Genomic DNA, 13,434 nt, shown 5'->3' with positions numbered 1-13,434 from the left:
CCATTTCCATTTTGAATAGAGTGTTAACAGAGAAAATGGGACCTATCCTTAGGACCCTGAATCGATTGCAAATAAAACCATCTCTCTGACCGTTTTTTCTCTGATACCTGTCGACAAATGAAGGGACGAATGGACAAAGTCGTTCTATAAGACTTCCCAGAATTATGCATAGCATAGCGTAGAAGGCTAAAAAATAAAAAGCTTGATGAACTGTTAAATTTGTCCTAATATTTGCAAAGCATATAGATAAACCTCTATTCTAACTTATTGTTACTATATAAATTCATATAAGATGCACTTTCTGTGAAACAAAAGATACCAGAAACCCAGACTGGCTTCACTGTAATATCAAAAAGGCTTTTAAAAATGAAGAGTTTTCATGTCATTTATTGAAAGTTCTTTATTAAATTTAAACTTACAGTATAAAAGGTATTACAGCTTTTCTGGATTTCGGATAGTTATCGAATTTCTTCTGATAATACCTTAAAGAGAGAAAAAAACTTCAAATTAGCTGTTATATTAAAAGAAAGATAAGTTAAAAAAAAAAAAAAAAAAAACAAGTGCTAAGTCCCTCGTTTAAATGTTTTATATATTCAAATCTTACCTGGACTCGGCTGGTGGTCATGGCCATATGGAAATAAGAATTCACGTGATCCTTGAATCGTTTGACATATAAAAATATTTCGAGGCATTCACAATACACTGTAATCAAATTACGGCAGAAAGTGACAGTGATAATGAATGTTTACTTTGAGTTCTAGTAATTGAGGAACTTGTTTCCAGAATTTACTATTCACCGTTGGAATTTTTTTTCAGGAAATAATAATAATAATAATAATAATAATAATAATAATAATAATAATAATAATAATAATAATAATAATAATAATAATAATAAACAAATATGATCATTAAATTTTGCTGTAGAATGGTGATTCAATTTTACTTAGGTAGAATATTTTATAATTTATTTTACCGATACATAGTGCCAGTATATTTTAATACTCCGGAGTTACGAAGGTGAAGGCGTGTTCCACAGCTGCTCGTAATTCTTGTGTTGTGTGATATCGAGTGTTTCTTCTTGTTGCTTTATGAAACCCCAGAGAGCATTGTCTGGTGTCACCAGATTGGGACTTCTTGGTGGCCAGGCAAAGGGAGCTGCACACCTTCACCCTCGTGACTCCGGAGTATCTCCGCAAAACATCTGCGAGAACTTGGCGCAGAATTCAGCTGTGTTACGACATGGATGGTGATCATACCGATGTTTATGACTCTTAAGACTTCAAGGTAACTGTGTACAGACATTCTACCATAACTAACCAGTGGTCGAAGTGAGACGGTATGCGGTGGTATGCCATACCGCCTCTGGTTTATCAGTGTTGAAAGCATACCGTCTCTGGTTGTTCAATGATAAAATCATATCGTCACTGGAAAGTAGATGGTAAATACCTCTAATAAATCCATTTTTATACACAGTAATTGACGAATAACTTTGAGCGTAAAAATATTTCATTTCTTATGTAGAAATAATTTCTAAGTTGACAACACCAACATTTTTGTTATCTTTTTCCAATCTTTTGTTTTTTTAAAAACGAGATGTCTTCAAAGCGATGCGCCATATTGAATTGTTTCTTTATTATGTATGTGTGTATGTGTCTTCTGACTTAATGTATGTAAATGCCGTGTTTTGAGCATGGGCGGATTTATGGGTTGTCTGCTGGGGAGGCGAACCTTCCGGGGTTTGGAATACCCCACAGTCGAGTGGAGAACCAGGAGCTCTCCCGCAGAAAATCGTTAATATTCTCATTCGGTTTTTGAGCATTTTCGTGTATAATTCTCTATAATACAAGATAAGGGGATTTTTAAAGTTCTTTTCAGAAAGTTGTTGGCGGGGGACCAAAGTCGCTCCATGTCCCCCGCCCGAAAAGCTTTCTATTGGTTTTCAGTCATGATATAAATACAAATGTAATCTCTTAGGCAACACACCCTCACTGCATTTCAACATTTAGATAGCCGGTATGTCGAGTCAAAATCGTAACAAAACATACCACTTCTGCGTTTTTTCCACTTCGAACACTGTAACTAACACTAAACTGTTGAAACTAAAAGGGGTGTTACACTCACTTCCGAACCACCCTGTAGTACAGTAAAACCATAGACCTACATTGACATTATTCTTTATTACATGAGATAAATGCATATAACTTCACAATCTATTTGTGTCGTTCTCGTAAATGTTCTGGTGGGTTTAAGAACATTGTTGATGCCACTCTTATTGCTAGCAGTGATCGTTTTTAACTAGTTTTGCACGTTAGTTGCCGTCAAACATTACACTTTTCAAGTTGTTTCTGCAATATGTTTGTTGTTTGAAGCTAGTTTAATAAATATCATAATCTTATCGAGTGCAGAAGAAGAATATAGTGATCGAGACGCATGGGACTATTGTGCTTAACAATAATGTTTACATCAGTTTGAAGCGACATTGCCAAATGCGATGTTGTTAAATGAAAGCATGAATCCTTTTAGTGCAATTTACAAATGAAAAAATATATGTCCCACTCAGAATACTTAAAACCAGTGATGTAATGCTAGGATTTTTGGTAAGTATACGTTCGATCAGTTTCAAAAGTATAGCGTATACGCAAGACTAGTTGGTATATACGCACCCCAATATACTCTCATTCTTTCGTAAATTTAATGTTAGTATACGCTGGACTACAAAAATTTTAGGTGGGTATACGCCGTATACTCCCGTATACGCCCCATTACATCCCTGCTTAAAACGAACTGGTTGGCTGCTTTAGTTGGATATAGTACATTTTACCATGAAAAGGAAGACATACAAATTAATATATAATACATTTTGAAATGAAGAAAGGATATAGTATGTTTAGAAACAAACAATTCCTGGACAGTGATGCCAATTTAGCCTATTTTGGAAAGTTCAGTTTTGCCTAACACTGTTCATCCGGCGATGTTCGCCAATACACGGGCAGGTGTCCTCTTTTCTTTAGTTGTTTCATGCAAAGTTTTGTTTCTCCGTCTCTTTTGGTTTCTCCGTTATAACGGCTGGACATTCTAAATTATATTATAATGAGAACGCGTCACTTCATGACTTTGTCGTCAAGTGGGGACGGGTTAACGTTCTCGTAGAAGCCGCTATTTCACTAATGCATGTTTACGGTCACTTAGGATACATTTCGTGGGTATGCGGATCGTTACCTTATATAAGGGACACCCTATTAAGCATTGTGACTTACACTATGTTGCCATATCTTTTATGAACATCAACCAAGATTGCAGAATGCGTATTCATGTTTATGTAAATTTTTATTCGGTCTTTACTCATTCGTAAACAAGAATAAATTCCGTAATTATGTGTGTATGTATGTGTGTTTTTTTAAAAATATTTTTCTGCGTATTAATTGAGTGATTGTGACTAAAAAAACAACCATAAACTGAAAGTGATAACAAATCTTTTTTCAACATTTGATCCCTCTACTTCAATTATAAACATATCATTTAATTGAGGCACTCCTGATATTAAGCGTTTATTTTTCCATAGTAAATTCCCAAACTGGATATTAAGCACCGAAACCTTTCCTTGCGTACGCTACAGTTTGTTCCACTTGTAATTCACGTAAATAATTGTAAACTACTAATTACTAAAGAACAACGAAATGTAGAAATGTAAAATTTGAAACTAATGGAGAAATAGGCCACACAAACATGAATCTCTATTGCTTTTATATTACTAGTTTCAAAGTCAGAATTTCGTGGATTTGGGTCAGTGTCATGCAAAGTAGGTTTAAGGCGGAGAACACTCATGGAGGTTCAGTAAATTTAGTATAGGTACAATTGCATAACTTCACGGACATTTTGGCACTCCCATTACATATATGGTTAGCAAATGTGTCTTCGGCATGGGATTCAGGAATTCAATTCTAGTAGGAGTACGATGTGAGATTCAGATTCTAAGTTAAATAGTAGATAGATTTCTTGGTATTGAAAATGAATGGTCGAATAAATTACTCCTTTGTTTCAGAAACGTTCGAAATCGAATTCGTTCTTGAATTCTAATGCACAATGTCCCTATGTTAGAAGTTAATAAATATTATAAATATACAAGAAATGATGCTAGTTCACTTTTCACCATTACTTACGATTACGTAGATTTTGTATAAATTTTAAATTACAATTTTAATATATATGTAAATTAATTGGTATAACCGAGTGATTTTGGCAAAGTCGATGAAGTTCAAATGAAAGAAATAGACAGAGCAGCAACATAAGTTGGCAACACAAGTTCGTTTTCCACTTCTAGAATAGTTTGCATCCTTTGTGCTGAGTAAAATATTTAAAATTAAATTTATTAATTCTGTATGTAAGATATAGTGGTATGATTATGCAAATCTTTGTTATTTTTCTTTAATATTTGTACCTCCCATCAGAATTTAAAGAATGCCTTTAAAGTTAGAGATCACTAAAAGCCCCACAGTCGAGGAGTCTTGAGGAGAGGAGAGGTAAACCTGGTTTAGCTACTATTCCCGACAATGTGACTTCCCTCTCACAGGATTTTGGAGCCGCCATTCACTACAATACTAGCTAGTAATTATTAAAAGTAGAAAGTATAGAAACTATATACCTGTGATATTGCAATGCTCTAGGTACGAGGAATAAGGTTGAAAACATAGTGAAGACAAGCGCAGGATAGTTATTAGCGATCAGATAATATCCCCACCACTCAACGATCTCTCCAAAGTAGTTGGCACACGATATATGATCAAAGAGTCCTCCTCTGGGAATTTTATATCCAGTCTCCCCAGGCTTTCTCAGGTTCAACACAATATGATCATGATAAATGTTTATATAGCTTCCAACAAAAAATAATATTGTTCCTGAAATAAACGAAAAATTTCATAATGCTATCAAATTATATATCCGTTAAGCATAGGTGGAAATATTAAAAAAAAACTAAGTGAAAATATAATTAATTACATTAAAAATTAATGTAAGTAAAGCAACGATTAAAATTAAAATCAAGTTTAAAATTAACTGATTAAAATTAGAATTCAAAATGAGAATTTCAGTTACACCGAAATGAGAAATATCTTGAGTTGTGAACGTTAACGTAAAATTCAATGGATGAAATTAAGGAAAAATTACTCTACTATTGTGGAAAGTTGCTGTTTCCAAATAAATTGATAATTAATAAATAGTAAAATTAAAATATAAAAATTAGAAATATTTATATCACATGATTTCTGAGTAAGAACGATATCTTTTAATCGTTACGAATTTTTTGTGATTAATGAATTAGAAATTTACTCCTGAAAATCTTAATTGGTTAAATTAAAAATTAACAATTTTTAAAGCTTAATTTAATCGTTAATTCTTAACGGATTGATTACAAGCCTACTATTCGTAATACATGATGTTTTTGGTATTTTTTTTTTAATTTTTAACCTTTAAAACTGTCAATTGGCTGCTTCGTCATCAAAGTCAATCCTATCAAAATAAACGTGTGATTACGAAAACAATAAAATATGAAATTTAGAGGTAAACTTTGCATTGTATTAAATACTTAGTATGTAAAATATTTCAAGTTAGAAGGGCAACATTGACATCTATTCAATATGATTATCGTGTAAATAAAATAGTGATATGAAACTGTGTACATACCAATTAGAAATCGTGAACTATAGAGCCAATTTGCTGGATATACGCTTAAATGGATAAGTGTGTACGTCTGTAGAAAACCATTCATAGTTGCAAAGAAACCAGTCATTAGTAACGTCAATAGCGGGGAACCTTTCGGATTCTTCATTGTAAATGCATGAATGAAGCCTCTAGAAAGAAGAAGAATGAAAAGATCAGATAAGAGTGGATACTAAGTTTATTAATCTTTATTTATATTTTTATATTTTGCATAATACTAAACGACTTACACAAACGTTAAAATATTACTCTTATTAATACTCAAATAATCTGAAATAAAGGAATATGTAGAAAACACAAAAGGAACTTGAGAGTAGAACACAAGAATCTTTATATGTCTTAGAAGAAATGAAGGTAATGCTAACAAGAAAAGAGATTTCAATTATACGCAAGAGGTTAAGCATGGATGTAGCTCTTCTGAAATAAATACTGAGAAAGAAATGTACTAGCATTACCGTTACCCATGTTATTGCTCTAGGTATCCTGAAATTCGATACTGAAAGCTATAGATTTGCCACATTTATTCAAAGGGCACTTCATGGTGTTCCTTCAGGTGAGTGTGCTGACGTTCCCATTAAAGCTCAACCAATCTTCAGGTGAATGGATATTCACAAGCGGCAAGGGCCACCACTCAGCAAGGAGTGTTCGATAAGGCTGAGGATCTATTAAACTTCGAGAGGGAAAATTTATCGAGTTATCGGTTACTCAAAATCGTTCGAGTATTTGAAATTATCGAAGTTGCGAGTATTATCGAAGTCTCGGGTATTATCAAAATTTCAAGTATTATCGAAATTTCGAGTATTATCGAAGTTTCGGGTATTATCGAAATTTCGAATATTATCGAAATTTCGGGTATTATCGAAAGTACGAATATTATGAAAGTTTCTTGCAGCTAATGATTCCTTCTTGCAGCCAAACTGGTCAGACAGCTTTTATCATCTGATAAGTTATTGCAAAGTTGTATTTGTGAAGAGAAAGGATAGCGTGCAGAAAGGGACTGGTTTTTCGACAGACACACACATACATAGGAAGTTCAATTTCTTCCTGAATTCTAATTCTTGTTTGTTATTTGCTGATCACCTATTGTATCAGTGTTGGCAGACATATAGAAGAACATAGACTGAAAGTATTTGAGAACAGAATCCTGAGAAGAATATTCGGACCCAAGAGGAACGAGAATGGGGAATGGCGGAAGCTTCATAACGAGATACTACATAGTTTATACGGTTTACCCAACATTGTTAGGGTCGTCAAGTCTAGGAGGCTTAGGTGGGCAGGTCATGTAGCTAGAATGGAAGAAAGTAGAAACGCTTTCAAAGTCTTGACTGGTAGACCCATAGGAAAACGACCATTAGGAAGACCTAGGCGCAGATGGGAGGATAATATTAAGATGGATCTCGCAGAGATAAGAATACAAAGTAGAAACTGGATCCAATTAGCTAAGGATAGAAGTCAGTGGAGAGCTTTTGTGAACGCGGCACTGAACCTCCGGGTTCCATAGGCCATAGAGTTAGTTAGTTAGTTGGCAGACATATGGTCTTGAACGTACAAATACCGTACTTTGCTCTTCGTACAATATAGTATACGGTCCAACACCTCAATCATATGAATCATGTGCAGTGTTGGTAAAATTTTGTAGCAAATTTTTTTCTGCCAAATATGTTATCTTCTGTCATGTTCTCTCTCTCTCTCTCTCAACGACCTATAGTTCACACATTGCCGCAATCAGATATGATGATGCTTTGGGCGCAAACTCCCCTTTCGCTTTTCAGTAAAATAAATGTTAATCAAATCAGTGGTGATTTCAGGGGGTTGCTCAGGAGGGGTATTTCTCCACAAACATATGGCTGATCGTGTTCATACCAGTATTTTTGCTACTTTCACCCGCGTGTATTCAAATATGTATTCAAAATCTCCCGTGGTAGGATTATCATAATGCCTGGACACGAATCCCGGAGATATATATTCTTTAAAATGGTGTGTGTTTATTGAGAAGTTAGAAATGTCTAACCTTAAGTTCCAAAAATGCTTATGCTCATTTTCTTTATCTTATATATAAAAGAGAACGTACAAATCCTTTGTTCCCTCATCACGCTAATACGGCTGAACCAATTTCTTTTATTTTTGGGGGGTTATTAGGATTTGGACCCTAGATGGTTTTTATCATATCACTTTAATTTTTAATTACCAGTGTCTTGAGATAATTGACCATTCAAGTGTCCATAACGTACCAAATTTCACATAAGTAAATCCCCACGCTAAGCGGGTTTGCATATACAGGCTCCTAACTATGAAAATATTTACGATCACTCCAACCCCAATCATTTCACAGATTCAACCTGTTGTATATAAGTTATTAGGACGTAAAATTGAATGTAATTTATACGAAAAACCCTTTTATGCATTGCAAGACCTGTAACGTCCAAATATTCACCACAAACTTATAGTTGTATCGACATAAACAAACAAACAAAAAAAAAGTGTGGACCAGGAAACCACTTTACACAAAAGTCAAAAGAGGTCATTGAATACATACGAACTGGTCGAGCGGTTTGTGTCACTAGTCTATCAATCAGAAGTTTCTGTGTTCAAACCCTGTAGAAAATATTCGTTTCTTTTTCTGAAAAGTGTGTTCCTATTTTCATCAGAGGACTGAGAACATTTCTTTGAATAAATCTTTGGAAACTACTTTTCTCTCAAATTCGATTAGAAGCGAACATTATATGAATTGCTAATCTAAAATCCACAGCTGAAAACAAAATATTAAGTATGTTCAATATGTCATTATTATCATTTGATTTGTAATTAAAAACTAATTATAAGCATTGACGATTTCAGAAGATTCTCCCCGGTAATGGTCAAGATATGAATGAGAAAAAACTGATAAAACATTATTAGTCTACTTTGAGTATGATCGAAAATAACTTATGGCCACGAAGGGGAAATTTATGTCGACAGGGTCTCAAATTCTCCGACGGGTCATGACCTGAAATTATCATTGTTTGAAAGGTTTCCTTAACAAATAGAATATTATATTTATTTCTCGTTCTACGTTTTGAAATGGAAAAATCATAATTTTAAATAGAATTATAATACGATAAGCATAAAGATTTATACAACTAATGAAGTAAATATTTTTGTGTAAGCTATCGATTTCTATTCGGATTAAAACTCGAATACTCGTTTGCATCACACTTTAAAGTAATTCCTCTCTCTATATATATTTCCTACTGGAAAGCATGTTTAACTCCAATTACTTAATCAATATTTTTAATAATATATTTTTATTGTAATACTCTTACTATTCAATGTTGTATGCACTTAATTTCTCAAAGCAAAACCTCACAAATGTATAATTGACTAGTAAATATTATCAAATAAATTATCATTTAGTTTACGTAAACATTGCATCGCCTGATTTGAAACTTCGTATTTTAAATAATAATAATAATAATAATAATAATAATAATAATAATAATAATAATAATAATAATAATAATAATAATAATAATAATAATAATAATAATAATAATAATAATAGTAGTAGTAGTAGTAGTAGTAGTAGTAGTAGTAGTAGTAGTAGTAGTAGTAATAAAATCATAGCCATATCTTTATCAGAATTTCAGGCTTAGTCAATAAATGAATTCAACATAGTCTCTATTCGAAGCTCTATTTAATCGAATCAGATAGAAATACGAAGAGGAACTTCGAGAACAGGCAAAAGAAAAATGTTACTTTGGTGGGTTTGGAAGTAACTTTTAAGTTTTTTTTTTTTTGTAACAAATTACAGACAAATGCCTTGGACACTTTTTTCTTTTCTTTAAGTTAACTGATTCACCGAACGTATCTGACATATGAGTAACTTGTCTCTATTTTCTACTCGGTTATACACGTTTTACACTCTTTTCCATTAACCTTGAACGACAAGAACACGAACACAAAAACATCCACATAGGTATGACAGTTAAAATTCCTAACTTCCCCCACGGGGAATCGAACCCGGGACCACATACACCTGAGGCGCACGTGCTAGCCACTAGACCAGCGGGAAGAGCAAATGAAATGTATTTTGTAGTGTCTGAAGTTTATAGCTATTTCACCCTGTTGTAGTATGTTTATTGATTTTTTAATGTTTACCGTATTCGTTACTTTAAGGAATGATATATATTATTGATATAGGTTTTATTACATATTCGGCCATAAATATTATATAAATTATCAGAATTATTCATGATCTTCCATGGAAATTCACTGGTGCATGCACAGTAGACAGACAGTGTAATTGGAAGATGAGTTCAACAGAGGTTATATATTCCGCCGATTATATTTTATTTAATAACTATTTAGAAGAGATAACGAAAACGAGTCTACCTAATGAAGATGGAATTTCCGTAGAAGATAGAATGGTGAGGTGTATACGGTTTGGGGTTGATATGGTTGTTGTTGCAGAATCTAAAAAGAAAATTAATAAGATGTAGAAAACTTGAGAAAGGCTTGTGAAGAATATGGGCTGAAAATAAATGTTAGAAAGACAAAATCCATGGTGATTGAAACGAAGCGATCGGTGTGAAATATAGAAGTAGGAGCGGGAAAAAACAACAAGTGATTAGTTTTCGATATCTGAGTACTATTACTAGTGATGATATGACATGCGAACGTGAAATAAAAGCAAAGATAGAAATGGCGAAAAGAGCCTTTAGGATGGAGGAAATAGTATTTTGAGGGGACCACGAATAGAGTTGTAAAGAAAAAGACTCATAAAATGCTTCGTTTACTGTATTTTACTGTATTTATAGGACATAAACATGGACGAAACTGTAGAAACTGTTAAGAAGGAACTGTATCATGACGGATGTGCTAGAGGATATGGTGGCAGGGAAGAGAGGGAGAGGACGAATTAGACTATATAGAAACAGAATTAGGCTATTGGCGATATCAAAACAGAAAAATCGTATGTGAAGATGGAGAGGTTAACAGAAGATCGTGGAGCATGGCAGCTTCTCAGCTGCGGTAAGTGACCCGCTGGTAATGGCGGAATACTTCTGATATAATGATACTGATTATGCACAGTAGGAACAGAAATATCCACTTTACTGTCATTGCTAATACGAATCACAATGCAAATTTCTACAGGTTGTCAAAATACCTCGCTCTAAAAGCTGTAGAAAACTATCTGTTACTATGCGAGGGAAAATCATAGGTCGAGCAACAATTAGACAAATTGCCATTCAGATAGCTAGGGGTATGAGCTGTGACGAGAAAACAGTGAAGAAATTGATTTAGCGGTATGAAGAAGGTAGTGAATATTTCACATCTTGGCCAAGAAGTAGGAGACCAATAATAATAATAATAATAATAATAATAATAATAATAATAATAATAATAATAATAATAATAATAATAATAATAATAATAATAATAATAATAATAATAATCCCAGGAATTTATATTTATTTCCAGCAAGACTTTTGCATACCCTCCTAGTGCAATATGATGTTTTTGTAAAACGGCAATTATAAAATTGTCAAGCTGAATTTGAAAGTCATAATAAGTTGTGCTTTATTTATTTATTGCACAATTCTTTTATGCCAGTAGCTTTCGCCACCTTACTCGCTCTTCATGCTTACTCAGGAGGAAGCTGCGGGTCCCTAGGTTGGGAACTACTGCTTTCCACCAAGGAATTCAGACATTCTGTTAGAAATTTGTGTTCTGACCAACATCAGAAAGTTGTGTTCTTCTGTTTCTACTGCGCATGCACCAGTGAATTTCCATGGAAGATCATGAATAATTCTGATAATTTATATAATATTTATGGCCGAATATGTAATAAAACCTATATCAATAATATATATCATTCCTCAAAGTAACGAATACGGTAAACATTAAAAATCAATAGACATACTACAACAGGGTGAAATAGCTATAAACTTCAGACACTACAAAATACATTTCATTTGCTCTTCCCGCTGGTCTAGTGGCTAGCACGTGCGCCTCAGGTGTATGTGGTCCCGGGTTCGATTCCCCGTGGGGGAAGTTAGGAATTTTAACTGTCATACCTATGTGGATGTTTTTGTGTTCGTGTTCTTGTCGTTCAAGGTTAATGGAAAAGAGTGTAAAACGTGTATAACCGAGTAGAAAATAGAGACAAGTTACTCATATGTCAGATACGTTCGGTGAATCAGTTAACTTAAAGAAAAGAAAAAAGTGTCCAAGGCATTTGTCTGTAATTTGTTAAAAAAAAAAAAACTTAAAAGTTACTTCCAAACCCACCAAAGTAACATTTTTCTTTTGCCTGTTCTCGAAGTTCCTCTTCGTATTTCTATCTGATTCGATTAAATAGAGCTTCGAATAGAGACTATGTTGAATTCATTTATTGACTAAGCCTGAAATTCTGATAAAGATATGGCTATGATTTTATTACTACTACTACTACTACTACTACTACTACTACTACTACTACTACTACTACTACTACTACTACTATTATTATTATTATTATTATTATTATTATTATTATTATTATTATTATTATTATTATTATTATTATTATTATTATTATTATTTAAAATACGAAGTTTCAAATCAGGCGATGCAATGTTTACGTAAACTAAATGATAATTTATTTGATAATATTTACTAGTCAATTATACATTTGTGAGGTTTTGCTTTGAGAAATTAAGTGCATACAACATTGAATAGTAAGAGTATTACAATAAAAATATATTATTAAAAATATTGATTAAGTAATTGGAGTTAAACATGCTTTCCAGTAGGAAATATATATAGAGAGAGGAATTACTTTAAAGTGTGATGCAAACGAGTATTCGAGTTTTAATCCGAATAGAAATCGATAGCTTACACAAAAATATTTACTTCATTAGTTGTATAAATCTTTATGCTTATCGTATTATAATTCTATTTAAAATTATGATTTTTCCATTTCAAAACGTAGAAGGAGAAATAAATGTAATATCCTATTTGTTAAGGATACCTTTCAAACAGTTAAGATTTTAGGGCATGACCTGTCGGAGAATTTGAGACCCTGTCGACATAAATTTCCCCTTCATGGCCATAAGTTATCTTCGATCATGCTCAAATGGACTAATAATGTTTTATCAGTTTTTTCTCATTCATATATTGACCATTACCGGGGGAGAATCTTCTGAAATTGTCAATGCTTATAATTAGTTTTTCACTACAAATCAAAGGATAATAATGACATATTGAACATACTTAATATTTTGTTCTCAGCTGTGGATGTTAGATTTTCAATTCATATAATGTTCGCTTCTAATCGAATTTGAGAGAAAGTAGTTTCCAAAGATTTATTCAAAGAAATGTTCTCAGTCCTCTGATGAAAATAGGAACACACGTTTCAGAAAAAAAAACGAATATTTTCTACAGGGTTTGAACACAGAAACTTCTGATTGATAGACTAGTGACACAAACCGCTCGACCAGTTCGTATCTCTTCAATGACCTCTTTTGACTTTTCTGTAAAGTGGTTTCCTGGTCCACACTTTTTTTTTTGTTTGTTTGTTTATGTCGATACAACTATAAGTTTGTGGTGAATATTTGGACGTTACAGGTCTTGCAATGCATAAAAGGGTTTTTCGTATAAATTACATTCAATTTTACGTCCTAATAACTTATATACAACAGGTTGAATCTGTGAAATGATTGGGGTTGGAGTGATCGTAAATATTTTCATAGTTAG

The 13,434-nt window shown here is 33.0% G+C and overlaps 1 protein-coding gene across 1 annotated transcript in view; it reads right to left on the bottom strand.

Annotated features, from left to right (window-relative positions):
- Positions 1–374: 374 nt before the first annotated feature.
- Positions 375–13,434, bottom strand: part of LOC145664422 (3-oxo-5-alpha-steroid 4-dehydrogenase 1-like) — an 83,046-nt gene continuing 69,986 nt past the window's right edge. Inside the window, exons 3-5 of the mRNA XM_081731105.1 lie at positions 5,683–5,849; positions 4,646–4,898; positions 375–482 (exon numbers count right to left, since the gene is read on the bottom strand). Of these exons, the coding sequence (XP_081587231.1) occupies positions 416–482; positions 4,646–4,898; positions 5,683–5,849 (487 nt within the window). The 3' untranslated portion in view covers positions 375–415. The remainder of the gene's footprint in view (positions 483–4,645; positions 4,899–5,682; positions 5,850–13,434) is intronic.

Source organism: Thermobia domestica, chromosome 11, assembly GCF_964235325.1.
Source record: "Thermobia domestica chromosome 11, izTheDome1.hap1.1, whole genome shotgun sequence".
NCBI classification, from domain to species: domain Eukaryota; kingdom Metazoa; phylum Arthropoda; class Insecta; order Zygentoma; family Lepismatidae; genus Thermobia; species Thermobia domestica.
Note: the sequence above shows the minus strand (reverse complement) of the source record. Positions and strands in the feature narration are given on the sequence as shown.